General features: G+C 41.1%; 1 protein-coding gene across 1 annotated transcript in view; it reads right to left on the reverse strand.

The window, feature by feature from the left end:
* LOC119018331 (protein kinase C-binding protein NELL1-like) overlaps positions 1 to 20,096 on the reverse strand; it is a 257,120-nt gene that overhangs the window by 197,928 nt on the left and 39,096 nt on the right. Inside the window, exon 4 of the mRNA XM_037095898.1 lies at positions 9,029 to 9,199. Coding sequence (XP_036951793.1) covers positions 9,029 to 9,199 — 171 coding nt within the window. The remainder of the gene's footprint in view (positions 1 to 9,028; positions 9,200 to 20,096) is intronic.

The following is a 20,096-nucleotide window of genomic DNA, read 5'->3' on the forward strand; positions in this document are numbered from 1 at the left end:
TCTCACGCTGCATAAGACAACGGCTTCACTTCGGGCGACAGGCTAAATGAAGACCTTCCACCATTAATGCAGTGATTCAGATGCCTCACTGCAGTGAATCGCACCGTATCACTATATCTGTGTCTTAAAATCCTTGAAATAAAATAATCCAAGAAGAAGTCCAAACACCTGTGTAGTGAGGCATGACTGACACAAATCCTCCCAAAGCCTCTGAATTGACAGCAAACAGCAAAAAAAAAGGTTAAATGTGGTGCGATTGTTATTCAGTTTTTTGGTTTATCCTTAAGTTAGGCTTGTCACTGATGAGTCTACAAAGCATGTTGTTGTGACGCCCACGTTCTCTCAAACAAAACACTCCAGCAGAGAGAATACAATAGGAAACACACAAAATAATGTAACCCCAATATTAACGTTGCGAGGAGGAGCTGCAGCCTCAGAAACACCAGACAGAAGCAAAAGAAAAAAAACAAAGGCCTCTGTCTCCCTGACTTGAATTGGAAGAATATGAAATACTAAAGGATAATTAAAGGTTAATTACAATGTCCTATTTTGATAGTTTTTAACAAAGACCCAGGTTAGCCAAACTAATTACAGTTGAAAAAATTATTAGAAAAATTCCGCAGTAACTCTACCGACCCAATTCCTGGTTCAACTCTGGTCCCTCTGGATTTGTTGTGTTTTCCTTATCCTTGCAATTAATCCTTCCTAGATCCCGCCCATTTTCACTCTGTGCTCCAATAAAAGTTGAACATGCTCGGTACAGACAGATTAACCTAGGTCAGACTTTCTGTTTCCTGTTAAACTTATATATGCTCTGTGATAGGTTTATCTATATTGAAATGAAAAATATATTAACAAGATGGTTAGAAGATGTTGCCGGGACTACTAAAAGCTAAAATCGACAACCTAACCATGTGGAAGGCATGGTGTTCCCTAAAACATCCCAAAAAAGACAAATTCTGTCCAATGCAATGAGTGGTTAGGCATGAAAGGAAACTAGTCTCACCATTTTTGTGATTGTCAGGCTTGTCCTGACATAGGAACAGTAACTGGGTGGGTGATACTTAGGATCGGTCAGTTAATTTGATGAGTAACATGTTACCATAGCGAGCACAACTCATGGCCAAAACTATGAAAATCAGAACCAAGTTTTGAGATGGATAGCATTTTCCAGGACTCTTTCTACTAATGAATAAATTAATTGTATTTTTATCAATTTTATCAAATTTCAATAACAACCCCTGCATCCCCTTTGTGTATCAGTAATGTGTGTGTTTGTCTCTGTTGGATGCTTCTGTTTCAAAGCATGCTGCTGTGAGCTAATCAGGCCAAATGCATGACCAGGTTATGAGTCTAATAAATGGATATCATTTTTGTCCGGAACTAAAGCTACACAGAAGCTACAGTTAGCCACTGTCAGTTAATGATTCCCAACAATTTATAAGGTAACACAGTATCAGTACCTACACATTTTAGGTATTTTTACCGAATCACATATGCCCCAAGGGGATGTTTCCTTTCCATTGTTTTGTGAGCGTTCCTCTGTCAGGTCAAAATGTCAGCTTGTCAACAGATACAATATTTAATTTTCAGACAACAAACTTTGCAGTGCACATTAAAAGTGCCCGAGGTGGTGGAAGATTCTATTTTGATGACCCTGTGACTCTTCCTCAAGCACCACCCTCAGGAAATATGTATCTTTAGCGCTACAGCTGAGTGAAGAACAATTCAATTGCTCACTCTGTCGTGTATTTCCGTACCATGGTTGCTTTAGATTCTTGGTGTCATACAAATTCCTGTCCACTTATGGAGAGGGAGAGCTCGCAGGTAGAGAACAGAAAAAATGGGAAAATGGGGTGAGCAAATCTTGAGAGGGCCATGCTGTTGTTTGAGCCTGCTTCTGCAGCCTAAAGGAAGGATCCAATGAAGAGAAACCAGTTACTTTCAGCTAAAGATTGGCTTTCATTCTGCAGCTGAAGATCACACGTGCAGCAGAGCCCTGGCTGGTATGGAAGCAGGAAGTGAACAGTGCCGAAAGCGGCAAAGGCCCTCTGGGAAACACCAGCCAGTCTGCACATGAAATGACCTTCCCTGAGCAGGGGACAACCGCATGGATGTCAGTGACAGCCGGAGCCAATGCCATTACCGCGATTAGCTATTCAGCTCCAAAACAAAGAGCTGACTCCATGTGTGTGACGAGGGAGTATGTACTGGGTGTCTGCCACTAATTCAATTAGGTAAATTTGGAGATTTGCAATTACATACAACAGTTATGTAAGCATTTGACCTTGTCTAGGCTCCACAGCGGCACCACTGCAGGTAATATCACACAAATGTGTGTGTGTGGGAGAGAGACGACCTACAGAAACTGTATGAAGTGTATGCCAATGAAATGCATTTGAAAACGAAAGGTGGAGGAAGTAGAGGACTGAAAAAGTCACTGACTGCAGCCTTCTTATCACTCCGCACATCTGGATGCAATAACATTTTGTATTTCAATACATCTCATTATTTCTAAACGTCTGAGTCGTTCACCGAAACGCTACTAAAGTGCTGCTGAAGCAAAACAGGAAATTCATTTTTCACCTGCTCAGATGAGTCACAAAGTTTATTCCCACAGAGAAGCGGGAAGACAGAACAGCAGTTTTCAGTGTGGCCATCAGTGACTTTGACTGTTAGTCAGACTTTATTTGAAGGGTTAGGTATTGGGGATACAAGGCTAATTTGGCTCCTGGAAGTCTAATTAAGCACGGGGCACAAGTCTTAATTGCTGTTAACTAGTAGTGAAGAATCTTGACAATGCCGACCTGTGAGGAGAGGGAGCGAGTCAGAGAATCAAAAAGGAGGGAGAGATCCATCATGTAAGCTTTGTTATTTCTCACAGCAAGACAGATCTACTAAATTTGAAGCCTATTCTGTGTGGAGTTGTGTTCATATATAAAACATTCTCCTCCACCGGTGGCCCGAAGGTTTTTCTCCACCTTCCACCCAGCACTTGCTAATGGAGTTAAGACATCAAGGGGCTACAAAATCATGTTAAGGAACAATAACAGGGAGTTCAAACTCATAATATACGTATTCGGAGTCATTCATTTAGTACAACTAACAAATCAGGACCATTTATTATGGTGGCAGCACATAGAGATGTTATGTCTGTGAATGAGCCGAGCTGAGTTGCGCTGATGAGCTTTGAGGCAAACCACATTAATCAATGCACAGAAGAAGCATAATTGCAGACAGACTGAATATTGATAAGATGAGAACGAGTTCCACGGCAGGCCAGGAGAACAGGCGATTCTCTGTCAAGTTAGGAAAATGATTAGTCGTGTCAAGGGGGTCAAGTAACCCACTGGCTCCTGTCGGGGCAATCTTGTTCCATTAACATGACATTTACTTTCAGATCACTAAGGTGGTGATCAGAACAGAAAAGAGAGGAAGAAGCTATTCTGGAGGAGCTTCCTGTCATCCATGGATGGATGACCTCAAAACTGTTCCGTGGTGAAAAGGTGAGGCTGTTTTGTGGCCCTGCAAGTCATCACTGGCTCAACTTATCCAGAATGAGTTGACAAAGAGGAAGTGTCTTTTGATTGTGACACCCCAAGTGGCATAAGTTACATACTGTGAAAGTCCATCCCTCTGAGTTAAACATTATTTTAGCCAACTATTTCAGCCATATTTTGGGTTAAAATATCTGTAACAGCAAACACAGCTTCATGCTGGTTACCTTTAAAAATAGCGACTTTAAGCTACAGAACTCCACAAGTTCCACTTGAAATTTTGGGAGAGCACTCACAAAGTGGGAAATCATGTACATGGTGGAATAGAGGTACCAGAGGAGTTATGTAGTTGTTAAAAGGGTGGAGGTTTGTGTTGCGTGACTTTAAGGACAAAATGTTTAGCAGAGGATCTATCGACACAGTGTCTGCAAGGAGGAGGTCAGCGGCATGGAAATAACTGAGGAATAACGGTCTAAACCAATAAGACTGCGGATGAATATCCCATTGATTTAAATCCAGCCCCATCACCAGTTCATGAGTAAATAAAGCATTTAGTCCTCCATGTTTATTGACAGGCTTTATCCCAGCCGAAGGCAAGGCTGCCTCTGTGTGCTTGCCCACACGTCTTTACCTCTGATGTTTTTGGCCAATCGATCTCAGCCAAGGACAGATGAGAAAACAGACACGGGAAAATTTCCATGTACTCTCAAATCACTGATCCATCTTAAGATTAAGTCCAAATCCTAACCCAAGGTAAGAGTCCTTCACTTGACACAGCAACTCGCCTGGTGTGGTCAAATAAAATGACAGGTACAAATTGAAGCTGTTTAGCTTCAGGATTTGCTTTGGGAACAGACAGTGTCAAAGACAGAGCGGGGACAGAGACAGCGGGGGCAGGGATATCCAAACCAACCAAGTCCATGAAACAGAGGATGATGCTGCGGATTCTTGTTCAACAACTAACCTGAAATGCTCCTTTTCTGTCGAATCAGCAATTTTTTCTTATTCCAAAAAAATAATTATGATTATTCGAATGTACATGTTAATGAAATTGTTGTTAAAAATACTGTAGTGCAAGTCATTTCTTTGTCCTATGTCTACATAAAAATAGACTTGGTAATCAGTTTCACAGTAGGGTGAAAAACATATTTGGAAAGATCCCTTAGACTTTAATAATGGAGGGCAACACAGCACTGATTAGCCATTGTATTTTTTTCCCCCTGAAGAGTGCAAAGTGTTAAATATAGATGGGGAATAAATGGAACATTCTATTCATTTAATAATGATGACCATGAAGAGCAACAGGGGTCAAAGACATTTGTAATCAGTTCAGAACAGCATTTGAATTCATTACAGTGTCTCGAATGCTTATCTAGAAGCTATTCATAGGAGCAAAAGCAGGTGAATGGAATGCAACACTGGTAATAGTTGTATTAATTTCCAGGAATGCTCTTCAGTAACCTTGGAAGAATAGACACGTGTGGCAATGGGACAGGATTGTAAGTAAGTAAGAAAATGTCTTTTGTGTTGCGCCTGAGAGACGTTACAAAGCGCTTTACAGAGCATTCTACAACATACACAAAGACATAATAAAATACCATCCAAGCCATGGTTAGGCACAGTTTTTTTCAGTTGATTAACAAATGGTTTCTTTGAAAAGTAGCCTTGTTCTTCTGAGGAACGAACAGCAAACACCAACTGAAAGAAAAAAAAAATCTCTATCAGACTGTGGCTGCGAATTATATCATTGTATGTGAGCCTATAATTCAAGACACTGCAGCTTTCCCGAAATCAGCAGTTTCCTCCATCATTTTCCATGTTCAAAAAATGTTGAACATGCATTACTTTCAGTTAAATAGGTAAATAAAGAGGTTCCAACAATACTACTGGACAGGCTAGAAAACTGATTTGGGTTCTTAGGAAAAGTCATACCAATTATTTTGGTCATTATGCGCATGACCAGACCAACATGGTGTGTGGGGTTCTCCAAGGGTTTGTCCTTGGTCCACTTCTAGTATGTATCACAGCTTCCACTGGGCCACATTATATAAAACAATACATCCACTATCATAATTATGTAGACAGCCATCTTTTCTTGCTCTGTCACCAAGGAACGACAGTATTTATTTCCAGGTGACTAGATGCTGCTAATCTCTCAATATTATGTAAGTATTTTGCAACTTCATAGCACTACGCATTTCATTTGAATCAAACAATCGTTTTGAATTCCAGCACTGCAAAAGGTCGAAGGAGGACTTTTTAAATACCCTTTAAAAAGTTCTGTATAACTCACATTTTTCTCTTAGATAGATAGATCTTTATTTTCTATGAGTAGCACTGTCAACTGCCTTTGAGTGTGATATATCAAGTACAAATAAACTTGCCTTGCATTGCATTGATGTTTCATTGCGTAGAGTCACATTTGTCAGTTTAATCACATCAATGTATGAGTCACAGTTAATGTGTGACACAGTCATCAATAAAGCAGAAGCTGATCAAGGCCTGAGAAACTCGACGGAAAGAGTCCACCCACAAATGTGGTGATAAGCTGCACCCTCTCACATTTACAGATACTTGAAACCATTTAATGAGCCTTGAAATCAATAAAGTGCTGTTTAGTGCATAAATCAAATTGGTCTAAATTTCAAGGCTAATGGCTCTGCCAATTTGCTTCGAATGGAAAAATCATTTCCTACACTAATAAGGAATGATATGATCCCACGTGAAGGGGTGTCGTTTTATTCATCTTTTCTTTTTCCTTTTAATGTTTTGTCTCACCGTACAAAGTCGAATTCACTTGCTGTCAAAGTAGTGAGAGAAAACATCTCCTATAAATAAAAAAAAATAAAAAGTCATCTGCATTAGTTTTAAAAAAAAAAACAAAAAAACTGAGGTTGTAGTTTAGAAAAACACAAACAGTGAAAGTTTGTGCATAATCGGTATGCAAATAATAAAAAAACGAATCCTGCAACTGACTTTCTTTGTAACTAATCTAACTCCAGTGCCCACATAAACTATCCTCATTAGTGCCCTCTGGGGAAGTCTGCTTGGTAATTCTGGACATCCTCTGCTCACTGCAGTGTTTATCAGCTGTGCAAAAGCATCGCATTACAGGCTCTATCGGTGGAGAATTAAATATGAAAACCACACGCATAATATACTGGAAGTCAGTATCAGATGAAAGCAGATATAGATTGTTTTTTCGTGGATTTTCATTCCAGCCCTTAAGGCAATCCAAACAAGATATTTAAGAGGCTTTTTGTATCCTTTGCTCACAAGCTAACTTTAATCACCAGTCACTGGTGATTTCGAAGGATTTGAGCCGATGATGTGGAAGCCACTGTCCTGATGGTGAAAAGCCAAAAGCCAAATGTGTGCGCAGTGCCAAACCCAGTAAATGCTGCAGATAAGCAGCAGTAATGCTTTATGATTAATAAAACAGTTAATTTATATAATTGAGCTTAAGTTAATAATTGTTTCACTCTTAACGAACAATAAAATGCTTTATAAACTAAATTAAGCAATCGCTGAGGTTTCTGAACATCAGCTGCAGCTTTATGATGACCATCCAGATAATGTTTACAGATGAACTACTCATTATTTATTAACCATTTACAATTATCTTAAGCATTTGTTGCAACTCTGTATTTTTTTATGTTTAGAGCCAAACAATTCTTGACCAAAACACACAGAACAGTTTGAGACGACAGCAGCAGAGCTTCAACAGCATCAGTATTATGTACTGATGCTGACAGTCAGAGTGGCTGGTAGCAAGGGGGAGGGGAGCTCCTCGTTACGGCCGTACATCAGCCTAAAGTGCTGTGTTGTTTTTTTTATTCAGCTGACAGGTATCATAGTCAGTCTGAAAACTGAATTGCCAGCTGGTTGACCTTTTTTGTCCAACACAGTATTATCTATGATGGGTGGGGCTCGGTATCCATCGTGACATTCACACTCTCAGCTGGCTCACTGCGATCCTCCAAGAAAAGCTCCAGTGGTGGCTCGGTGCATTTTCAGTAAGCAGGTAACGACAGCAATCCACATTAGTAGACGACTTAGTTACATCCATTTCAGCACGTCATACTCCTATAAAGTGCTACTGTTGGTTGAAAACTGCATCTCAACTGCTGGAGTCTGGAGTGAAGGGTACGCCATGCACTCACTGCTGAAGCACAGCGTATAAGGGCTGATGAAGGATCAGCTGATATAGCAGTCCAAGAATGTCTTTGTTAGGTGTGGTACGGACAACAACTTGAACAAAGAGAGTCAAAAGTCAAACATAAGCCGTCAATCAAATGATTTTAAAAACAACATAATATTGACAAAAGACTGTGTTGTGAAATTTACGCGACACGGAAACTATTACATGGCTAACATGAAACAGTTTGGTTAGGTTTTAGTCAAAAGGTGGTCAGGTGGTCAGAAGTGACCGACATCTCTGCTGTGCTTATTTCATGTACGGTGTTTTTTGGTTTTTTTTAATGTTTGGCCCAACAAATAAATAAGGTCTTCAAACTTACGCAAGGGAAGTTATTGTTGACAAGCATCGTGAGTCATTCTGTTGTGCATGTGACAAGATATCAGACGAAAGGTGATTAAAAACAAATAATGTCAAGGCAGGAAAAACAAAGTCAGTGCCCACTCTCCTTCAAACAGTCAGCTTTGTAGCAACCTTCAGCTTTATATCACTCAAAGCCACCAGCTAATGATGAACAGCACCAAATCAATTCAATCACACTATCTCTTAATTAACATGGGTCTCCTCATAGAACTGTAAGTAGGCTAAAATTCAGATTCCCATTTTGTCCAATTATATTTTTTCCCTAATAGTGCTCTGATGCTCACTTTTATCTTTGCTAGCGTCTCATCTGACAGAAAACCGCCGCAGCGATAATTAATCGACAAACCACCAGCCCGATGGGAATGAAAGGCATTTGGGAAGAATCAATACTACAACGCAGTCCTCCCGTGCATCATACAGCTTTTCATCCATGAGCGGTGACGGAGCATTCCCTCCACTCAAATTTGCACCGCTTGTTCACAGTGGGTCTGTCTAGAGGGGGAATTAAGAAAAGGACAAGTGATGCTTTCCTGCTTCTCAGGAGGGAGCGCGAGGGCTGAGAAGGATTGTCACAGCTGAAGTGCATGTTTATAGATCAGCTCTGACTGAGTGCTCCTTTAGAAAAGGCCCTTCACTGCCCAATCGATGAGGCGATTATATCATTGTTACCTTCCACTTCATTATGGAACAGTGTGAGCTGAACGCACATCCTCTGCGCTATGTAAAGACACAAGCCTTGGCGTACAATGTGGTGTGCATGTGTGTTAATTTGTCCTTGGTTGTTTCATTGTCAGTGCTGTTAACAGCCTGTCATCCACACTGACACAGTAACAAACAAATATTTACCCTGATAAACACTGACAGCTCATTAAACGTGCCGCTTCAAAGGAGCACCGTAAAATGAATCAGTGCAACCACCTGTGACAGAGATATCAAGGTGTTTCATGTGTGGCATACGTCCGTGTTTTACCTGTTACAGTCCACGTGCAGCAGGAGGTGGGAGGCGCTGATCGTGAGCGCGATCTTGTGCCAGAGGCCGTCGGCAAGGCGGTAGGGGAAGGACTCCGAGCGCGGCTTTCCTTTGAAGCGGTAGTGGTAGCGGATCTCCTCTCTCACGCCGCTGCTCTCCAGCTCAAAGTAACTGCAGTGGAAGAGAACAGGTCAGAGGTCAAAGATGCTCAGGGCAGTCAGGGCAGAGCATTATGGATGCAGGATACCAAGCAACTTTTTTCGGAAAAAAAACAAATATCTGTAATTGACTGGAACCTTGCAGCGAGGACATGTAGGGAGAGCTAGTGGTTGCTCTAGAAGGGCCTTTTGAACTAGTGCAGAAACAATTTTTATCTTTTAAAACATTTGTCTATCAACAGAAAAGAAATGGATGATCAATTTATCTTGACGTCACACATATGCTTGTTTTTGTATCCTCAGATGTGAGATTTTGAGGCTTTTTATGTTTTATAATATTGAAATTGCAAAAACACATCCAAAAGACACCCAATTCAATGTCTATAAAAACATCGAAAAGACGTTCACAAGGGAGTCAGAATGAACGTTTTTGCGACATCCATTTCAGACATCTTTTCGGCGTTCACTGCTGAAGTGACATCCTTATGGGGTTTAAATCAAAGTCCTTACGACGCAGTTTCAGACATCTTTTCAACTTCTGTTACAGACTTCTACGAACTTCTTGTGGTTTAAAATTAAGGTTTTTATGATGGCCAAATGGCCATGCAGGAAAGGCTATTGGATGGATTCAAACCCAGAGCCTCAACCTGAACAGCCTGCATGAGGCTGGATGTTTGGATGTTTTCGCTCAGTAGGTATCTTTGAGTTTTGAACAAAACAGGCAATATGAATATTTAACTCTGGGAACCTGAATTTTCAAGTGTTTTATGGCTTTTCATAGACCAGATTATCAATGAAAAAGACAAAACAAGCCATAAAAAGGTGACGAGTAAGATTGCTGCTCCTAAAGACTTAATTATGGAAATTCGTTTGGGGTATTTTATAGCCATTAGCGAACGATTAATTTATGTCATAAGCAAATGTCTAAAGCCCCAATAGTCTCTCTATGGGCTGAACTGTTTGTTGTCCAACAATATTGCAGTGTTTGTGCGCTTGAATTTACTCTCCAAAATGACATGTGTCTCCTGGGCCCCTGCCATTGATACCAAGAGTTTTCAGCATATTGTTCATAAGCTTAAGAAATCTTGTGTGCAAAGCCATTTGCTAAAGAAGAGATCAGGAGGACACGGAAGTCATTCGGATTAACATTTTTTGTTAAAATCTACAGCATTGTTTAAAGGCAAATTTTGGTATGTTTGGACAAAACATCACAAGTATTATGGCAGAAGAATCATGAATACTGATGCAAAACTTAATGTAAATCTGGGCCACAGTTTCGGACAGACTCACTGCCCAAATACCCAGCTTCCTCTTGGGATTTAACCGCTAGCAGAGCAAAAATAGTTACAGAAAAAAAGTGTGTGATTAAACTATGAAAAATTTAAGGTCATTCCGTCTCACAGACAATATCTCTTTCCCTGATGTCTTAGACGAACCACGCTCGTGTTAGCAGACTGCAATGCTCTCCTGATCCAATTTTTATTAAAAAGGCTACTATCTCCCTGACCCTCCGAATACACACATTGTAATCCCATTACAAAACTGACAGCTGATAATAATGTTTGAACACATGAAAGACAGTGACTTGATCCTTTAAGAGGAACACCGAGTTGTAGGCTTTGTGCAAAAGAAAATAACAAAATAAATATAAAAAGAAGGCCTGTCAGTTTGTCCAGACAAGCAGAAGTGATGAAGATGTATCAGCCTCGGTTTTCCCGCGGTATTCTCAGCTTGTGGTGTGACTGCAGGTGTTCGACCTGCGGCTCGTCCCAGCACCATGTGTGCTACTACTCTCCACCCTCATCAGCCACGCTAAATTAAGAGCCAGCCAGCCACAGACAGCGTCGGCCCGAGAGCCGCAGGCAACCAGTCATGACATTTCAGCTTCCCTGCGGCTGCAAGTGACCCCGACACTGGAACCCCGGGCCTCTCGGCAACACACACATCCACGCACACAACATTTACTGTATGTGAGACAGCTCTCCAATAACGCCAACAGGGCCAAAACCCATCCCATCCCAATATATTCAGGCACAAAGACACAGAGACTCACACACATTCACACAGGGATCAAGCCCATTCAATACCAAAGCTCAACAGCTCTCATGCATATTTATGGAGAGGGAGAGTGGACCCACACCAGAGAATATCAATCGAGGCTGTGCAGCATGAGATTTATCCATCTTCCTGTTTAGAAAAATGAATAAAGTAGAGATGAACTCAACACAAACAAAATGGCAAACACATAAAATATCACAACATAATATTCACACCTGACAGGTACACATTAGGATTCACAATCTCCACCTGCAGCTCAGAGACATGATGTAATGATGTAAGCAAGACGGCATAGTCTGAGAAGAGAGGGAGGTTTCCTCGGCTATATAACATTGTATTAATAAAGTAATCAACGAGATCTGTGAATGTAGCTGCAATGGACAAGTACAAGCAAACATTTAGACAGGTTGTAAACACGACTACAAATGTTTAACCGGATTATCCACAGCCTGAAATATTTGCACATAAAACTAAGTCTGCCCTCACCATGCAAACATTATAGGTAAGCATAGTATGTCAAATATTCTCTTCCATATAATTGATGTTTCCCTGGCCTGGAGGTTTGTTTAAATCTTTTCTGATCTTGTGTTTTTTTTTGCTCTGTCAGACTTTTTTTAACAATGCTGCCGTGTTGTAGTAACAGAGCGGTTACTGTACCATGTGGACAAATGCAATGCTCTCATTGGTATTTCTACTACAATAGATATCATCTTTCTACATACATATTCTTAAATATCTCCCACATTAAACTTTGCACGTTGATTTATAACACAGGAAAAAAATCACAACATCTAACCAGCACTGGACATTTTACTGGTGACGTATCTTCTTTGGCATGTTCTCTGAACAAAGATAAACTTGAAATTGAGATGTACATACACTCAGTTTCAGCAGTGATCTAAAGGTTAGAGGAGAAGCGGGGGTTCCCTGGACAGGTGGGATAAATCTGGGCAGAGAAAGTGAAAGCAATGCTTGCCCTAAACCCCAACCACTGCAGTGGAGCTGCTCGGATCAGACTGTAGATGTACTGGGCTGTGTGTAACTGTTAATGTTAATGCTAATGTTAATGTGACGAGGGCGTTCCTGAAAAAGAGAGCACTGCACTTGGTGGCCCCTCCCTGAATAAACAAACAAAGACTAAAGATGAACAAATCTATTCTTCACTTGCACAATTGTTAAAGTTTAACTGTACGTACTATGTTATCTTAGTGTTTTTTATCCATTACTCTGCATGTACACATAACGGTAGAGCCAGTCACCTTTCTCCCTGACTTGTGAGTGAGAATCCAGAGATGAGGGTGGAGGTTTACCGCTCCCTTACATGCGACGGTTTACAGCAGTCACTTTTATTTGTGTGGCTAGGTAACGTCGCGAATATCGAATATCCAATCCATTTAAAAGATCAAAAATGTGAGAAAATAGCATCTACAAAAATTCACGTTCAGCACGCTCAACAGTGTATAAGAAAGTCAACGGCGAAAAGTGAAGCACCACAAGCGAGGGGATGTGCAGTGAGGTGTGAGGTGAAAACACTACGTTGTGCAAGTGGAGTCTTGTAGAGTTCAGCTAACTGAGTTCAAACCTTTCCGCAGAGCTAATGACGGCGCATCAGCCCCCCGCACAGCATGCCGCGTTAATACTAAAACAATTATCACACAGTAAATTAACAAGCATCACAGGGAAATGTTTTTCCATAATAGCATTTGCACACATCGAGCAGTGGCTGATGGCTTACTTACGTGTGCGTGTGTGTGTGTGTGTGTGTGTGTGTGTGTGTGTGTGTGTGTGTGTGTGAGAGAGAGAGACAGAGAGAAAGAGAGAAAGAGAGAGAGAGAGAGTCAGCATGACTATGGCTGGCCAGTTCGGCTGTCTTTGTACAACATGCCATCACTCTCAGATTAAATGAACACATCATTCTGCGGCTGCAATGAGCAGCGACCTGACAGCTCGTCTCCATCATGCTGCAGGAGACAGAGCCACTGATACTTGTCAGCTGGAGAAGAATCATCTGCATCGAACAAGGAGTCAACGGAGAACAAGAGCTCTCCAGTTTTGCCTCCTCCACTAACAGAAGCCTCCCCAGGGCTTCGAGAGACTTGGACTCACTGAACGAGCAGAAACGCGTTATCCTGATTTGACTCATGAAATAATCATCAAAGGCATGAACTCCACTTCACAGCTAGCGTTTATTTCATGAAGCATTTAGTGGTCATTATTGTAGCTCCACATATCTAATTAAAGGGAATCAGCCAATCCATTTGAAACAAATTGTCTAGCCTGACAAACACAAAAAAATGACACATTTGTTTGGGTGCCTCTTTGTGCAAAATACAAACAATGAGTCTTATCATTCTGAAAGCTTTCTTTTCATTACTGATCCTTTCAACCAACATTTTACAAAGTTATTTTTTGCCAACAGTGACTTTGTGAGTCTAACAGACCCCTGATGTGAACATCTATGCTTTCAAAAAAGAAAAAAAAAAACAATCCTGTTTGCATATCAAAGAAAGCCAATCATTTGGGCTAGCAGTGGCTGTTGCTAGCAGACTTGTTTATGATTCTAATCTGTTTGGATTTGATGTTGGAGCAAAATGGTGCTACTGTGCAGGCCAAGATTCTCTAAATAAAAATCAATGTGTTAATGAAAGCATGGCAACCATTTTTTGTATTTAAGCAGTAGGTTGAATGTATCAGTGTACAAACTGATCAGGATTACCTAAACGCCGACAATGGGTACAGAGAAGTGAAGGGTTGCAACGGACTCACTGCTTGTTTCCTCGGAATTTGGACATTGAATGTTGCACTTCTAGGCAAGTTTAGGAATGTGGAATTCAGAGGATAAAGGACTTGAGCTGGGGCACAATTTGAGATTTTCTTTTCATTTATGTTAACACACCACAAACATTTAGAAACATTTCCTTAGATGCTATGGGGTCTATGTCATGTTTTTATTTATGTATGCATTTATTTATTTATTTTTGCATGAATTTGACTGTATGATTACATATTGGAAACAACTTGCATATCCACTGCTCCTCTTCCATCACAGGCTAAAAACCCAACTTTCTGGTGTCCGTTTGCAGTCAGAATAGTAATGAGCGATCGTAGTTTAAGCAGGATTTGGTTGCTTGCAGATACACAATCTGTGTAGAAAGCAAAAGAGGCGTAGCCTAATGGCTGAAATCCATCTCTTTTTCTTTCTTTAGCCTTTATATGGCTTTATTGAAAGGACAGCTTGAGAGATGACAGCAAACAGGATGAGAGAGAGGGGGGTGACACACAGCAAAGGACCCAAGGCCGGGACTCGAACCCAGAGTCGCTGGAGCAAAGACAAAGCCTCTGTACTTGGGATGCCTAATCTACCAACTAAGCAAAACCCCTCATCAGGAACGTTCAATGCTAATTCAGCTATTAATTACCTTTTTTCATAAAGACAAAATGTTAATTTATATGCATGAACCCGTTTATGGAGATAAGCATTGTCACTGAGCTCCAAGTCCATTCTTGCATCTTAAATTGCTAATAGGATTGTACACAATGACTGACACATATCTTTGCCTGAAATTTCTAGGTATCTGTTGCCAACACACAGTCCTCTGGCAATGGTCATTCTGAGACTGCAATAACCTTTACTTGAACTTTCTTATGGCATTTAACCAAAATGCCATTTTAAAGCTTTTAATTGAAAGAAAAAATAAAAATAATCAAAACGAAACAGAAGCATACCACTTGTGCTCCAGTACTAAATATGTATTAGTTATGTATGTTTTTTTAAGGGGACGCCCTTCCAAATATCTAGCTGTTGCTTCAAAGTAATTTGAATGGACTTTTTATGTTGCTTTGGACAAAAAGCATGTAATCTAATATTGTATATGGAAATGTAAAGCGCTGCACTATACACATAAAAAACAACAGCTTTTATGTCTGCACCCTTCATCTACAAATATGGTGAGTTGGAGGTGTAAAAGGTGGTCATCGTGCAACATGACAACACTGAGTTCTATCCATATGAAGGCCCCCTTAAAATAACATTTTCATACTGCTAGCAACTGTGAAGCTCCATGTGGTAAGAGGACAGAATATTTAAGACTGCAAGTGCTGGGATTTGTCTGGCGAGGTGTGTACAGAGACACACTGACATGTTGTCACGTAAGGCAACCTCCCACACTGTACAGTACATATAGACTAGTCAGTGGACTATATGTGCACCACTCCATTCAGCATGAATTAATCATGTATCTTTAGGCAATACGGCATGCAGTGTGACTAGACAGGTAGTGGTCAGTGTCTAGTAGTGTATCCTTATTCCCTTTCCATTGTTTTTTAAGATATACATCACTGTTGCCTTGAGCAGCGAGGCATTTTTAAATCTAATCAGATCCCTACAAGACCTGTGGTGGGAGTACAAGAAGCTATTGTTCTCTGTTAAATTAGTTTCACTAAAAGTTGTTCGCCACATTCGAATCTAATTATCCAGAGTGACAGAAACATTATTTCTGGAATGAGATGTAGCTGTCATATTTGTTTCTTTTTTCTGTAAATTTTCGTTGCTGTGAGCAGCAAAAAACAGAATGTCATTCACCTCTATCGAGCAGGCAGAAATCTTAATTTGTATTTGTACAAGATTCATAACCAGGACACCTTATGTGATTTAGAAAGTTTATCATTTTTCGCATTATGGCAAAGACTTAGGTGAGAGGACTGATTCCCTCTCATATCTGTCTTGTAGGGACAACAGCTATTCCTCCTCTGTCACTTTGAACAAAACCATGGTCGATAATGAACACGTCATATCTGAATGTATAAATAACAACTTGCCATTTTCCGAGAAACCAATTGCACATAACCAGGAAAGTCACCGATATGTCTAGAAATGGTGTAACACAAAAATAATGAAATGTTATTTGTAATCTTCTAAACAAGCAAGATGTTTTCCTTGGATATCTTCAGTGGTGCTGGGCGGCTTCTTCTTTTGTTTTTCCTTTTAACATAATTCCAATCATCGCGCTTATCTAGGGCAACAAACTGCTGGCTGTAGCTCCATATGTCATGTTTCTCATCAAACTCTCTGCATAAAATGTAATATTTCAAAAAAAAAAATGGATAACTAATCCTTTAAGATGGACCTCCTCATCCTAATACTAATGCCTCCCCTCATTTTTCTTCATTTCCAGTATAATAAATGTGCTGAGACCAGGAGAAGTGGGGTTTCAAACTGCTGAGTAATAAATACACAGCCACACAGGCAGGGTTACAGGCTGTGTCTCCTGAGATGGAGATTGCGGGCTGTGGAGGGGTCTCAAGAGTGTGGTGACAACTCCGGGAAGAAGCTGTTGAGGTGACAAGTGTGCTTTATCAAACAAAAAAAAAAAAAAAAAAGCTCTGGCGTCATCTGTAAGAGAAAAGTTTTGGAAATGAATGGCTGCCCCGGAGTGTAGACTTGGCTGTACATCACCCCGTCCTTTTTTCCTCACCCTCAGTGTCATGCAGCTTTTTTTATGGAGGGCAGCTGACAGCCAATTATCTGCTCAATAGGGAGGTCAACACTCTGGAGCTTGTCCGTGGAAGGGTAGAAGGAGGTAAACGAGAAAACTATGATGGAAAACGCACCAATGCTTCAGTTACTGACCTAGAAAATGCAGCTGGAGTCATTAGTGAGACAAAGTGCTTCATTTTGTCGCATAGCTATTCTTTATGGAAGTTTAGCAAAAGGTGATCACATGGGAAGGTGCTGGCACACAGGTATAACTGCTACAACTGAGTCCAGCTTGGGCTATAGAAATCAACGGGATGTGTGTGTTGAGTGTGACAGTATTAGCAGCTGAGCCTCGCACATGCAATGCTCCAACCTGCTCATCAGGAGCAATTCGGGGTTCAGTGTAGGGCTGGGCGATAAGTCAGTACAATCGATTCATTCGAGTTTGTGGTTTAGGATGATTTTGAAAACTGAAAATTTGATGTTCTCTTTAACTTGCCCTGTTGCCACTCCACATGGGCTCCCGTAGTTCATAATGGGCTCCGCCCTCCCCCCACATTGACTTTCCACAGAGAAATAAACACAACAACATGCAGCAAGCCAAAATCTCGTTCCTAAAAAGGCACTGTCTCATCAGCAGTAAAGGCTGTTGCAACTATAGACAGTGGACAACCATTTTTTTAAGCATTTCAAACAGACGCATGGGACACTTGTTGTTCACGGCGAAATGTACAGGAGCGCAGCAGCCCACAACACCCGCTATAATGCAGCCAACATTGGCGGAATCATTTAATCATTGTGTCTCGTATGAGAAGAAAGGGTCCCGTGGACAGCTTTTATGGAAGCCAGTGGAAAAGCCAACGCTTCATCCACATGCTAAAAACTTTCAACCCCAGGTTTGTGCTACAAAGCCACAACGGGGCATGTCTCAAGCCAAAGGAAGCAGACAGGCTCTTCTTCCTGGCCAAAAATGTGTTAAAAAGACAGCAGTCACACACCTCGTGTCCTGTACATCTATCAACATGTCATGTTTACTATGCAGTGCAATGCAGATGTTTAATTTGTTTACACACCTTCAGGGATACACAGTACTGTTTGATGACAGTTTCGTTCACACTTTATCAATCCCAATGGGGAAACTGATCTGTTTTTATAATAACATGCAATCTGACATGTTAAATGTATGTTTAGATGTAAATTAGTAGGTCCTAATCACCATAGTCCAAGATGATTCCCTTTGAGTGCTCACTCCAGGAAAACTCCCAGCAGAGACGAGGACAACTTCCTTTAAGAGTAAAGATGGAAAACTGAGAGAGAACAGTCAGCCATAGCCATCCTCAGGCTGAAAGACCTTTGGGGTTTTTGAATTGTTTCCTGACAGAAAGTTTTTTTGTGTTTTCTTCTTTTATGAGGAGGGCAGCTGGGAGGCTGGTGAAGGTCTCTGGGGTCTGAAGACTGTTGGACAGGTGGAGGTGGTCTGGCTGTCTCATGGGCATCAGGGGATCCTGTCATTCAAACTAACAGAAAACACACTGGAGGTTTCGTGGGAAGTGTGGGGCAGGGCAGGTCTAAGATTGCCTTTTTGTTGCTAGTAAACAAGCAGAGCCTCTGTCGTGCTGTTGAGTAATTTATTTTCCTGTCCACTTGATGTCCTTCAGGGGTTCCTTCCCTACAGGCTGCTTCAGTAGATGTAAGGCTACACTACCCGATGATGTGTTTTGTTTTCAAAGGGCAATCTCAAAGAAATGGAGGCTGCAACCTAGAGACCAAATGTTAATATCAAAACTGCGAGCATGTATGAGTGACGTCGACATGTTGTCCACTTTGATGAGTTCATGTCTGTTCGCAAATTCCATCATCTGAATGAACCAGGTTGGCCTGTCGAGATGAATCTATTTTGTATTCCATTTTTTTTAATCTATTTTTCCTGAAAAATGTCGCCCCATTGTGCCAGGGGTGGATCACTTACTGACATTTAGCTCCTTTGTATAAGCTCTAATCAATATTAGCACATCAACAACAACTAAACATGTGCTGTAAAACCATATCGAAAAGCTAAATAGATACAAATACTACTCTCACCAACAATTCTCACAGCAGTGAGAAAATGTTTTCTGTGGAAACCAAACCATGACGAAAAGCAGAGTTTTGATTGCTTATATGAATCTGTGTCTGCTAGATGCAGAAACAGGCGAGTGTATGCTATCATGTTAGTCAAACCCACTTCATAATATGTGACGAGCCCTAAAAGACCAAAAGGTCATGATGGTGTGCATGCACCAGCAACTAAATGGGAAGGAAAAAACTCAGTACAACCTAACTGAGTAAGTACAAAACAATCTGCACTTCGGTCAACACATGTTAGTTAACAGAATTCAGAAGAAGACCGGGGAGCAGCGGAAACCATTGTTAGTCAGTCGGTGAACCGTGTGGCATCATTTTGTGTGGAGTAAATATCGTCAAAGAATAATAGTGCAGTATGGAAGCCGGTATCTCTCTGAGGTTAGAGGGCCCAGCTCATCCCTCACCCGTACTCCACGGGAGAGATCAGGAGTTCAGAATCAAAGCCAGCAGGTTTCCTGTCATATAATCACACTGACGACAGATACAGCCCTTAACTACAAAAAGGAGACGCTGCTATTCCAGGATTACCAGGCTTACCACGATTGTAACGGTGAAGACCACACTGCAGTAAACTTTTTTAAATGCATTGCAGATTTTCCAAAGGTATTTCAGATCAACTAATAAAAAATACCAAAAAAACAATAAACCTGGAGGAATGATGAAAATATAAATAAACCAGCAAAAAGGTAATCTTCAGCAATTTATGAGGGGGAATAAAAGTCACTAGCCCCACTGACACAAGAGAAGACGCATAAAAGCTGCAGCTGCGGTTACCGATTCTCCACTGACGGTGATTCACACAGAGCGAAGCATCACCGCCTTAAAGACGAACCGTCATGAATTCACACAGAAAGCCGGCGCTGCGGCTCCTAAATAGGCATGGCGGTACGCATCATGATGATGACGTCGGTGTGTTTCCCCGGTGTCCCCCCTGTCAATCTGACTCACTTGCAGGGACAGAGCCTGTTTTCTGGGCAGAAATGTAATGAAGAGTCGGTAGGACAGGCAGGAGGACGAACACTTCTCCACATATATCTGCTGTATTTCTTTCCTCATACAAGTTGCCAAACAGTTACAGTTACAGTTACTACATTACTGTTGTTTGATCATGTAACGTTGCTTTGTGGGACATTTCTCTGTATCAAGTTGAGCGAAGGACCTGTGTAGTTAACTGAGGTCGGATCAACACACCTCCCACTCCACGCCACCGGCTTATCCATTGACGCTGTTTTGGTTCACCAATAGTACGGCG

This window comes from Acanthopagrus latus, chromosome 4, assembly GCF_904848185.1.
Source record: "Acanthopagrus latus isolate v.2019 chromosome 4, fAcaLat1.1, whole genome shotgun sequence".
NCBI lineage: Eukaryota > Metazoa > Chordata > Actinopteri > Spariformes > Sparidae > Acanthopagrus > Acanthopagrus latus.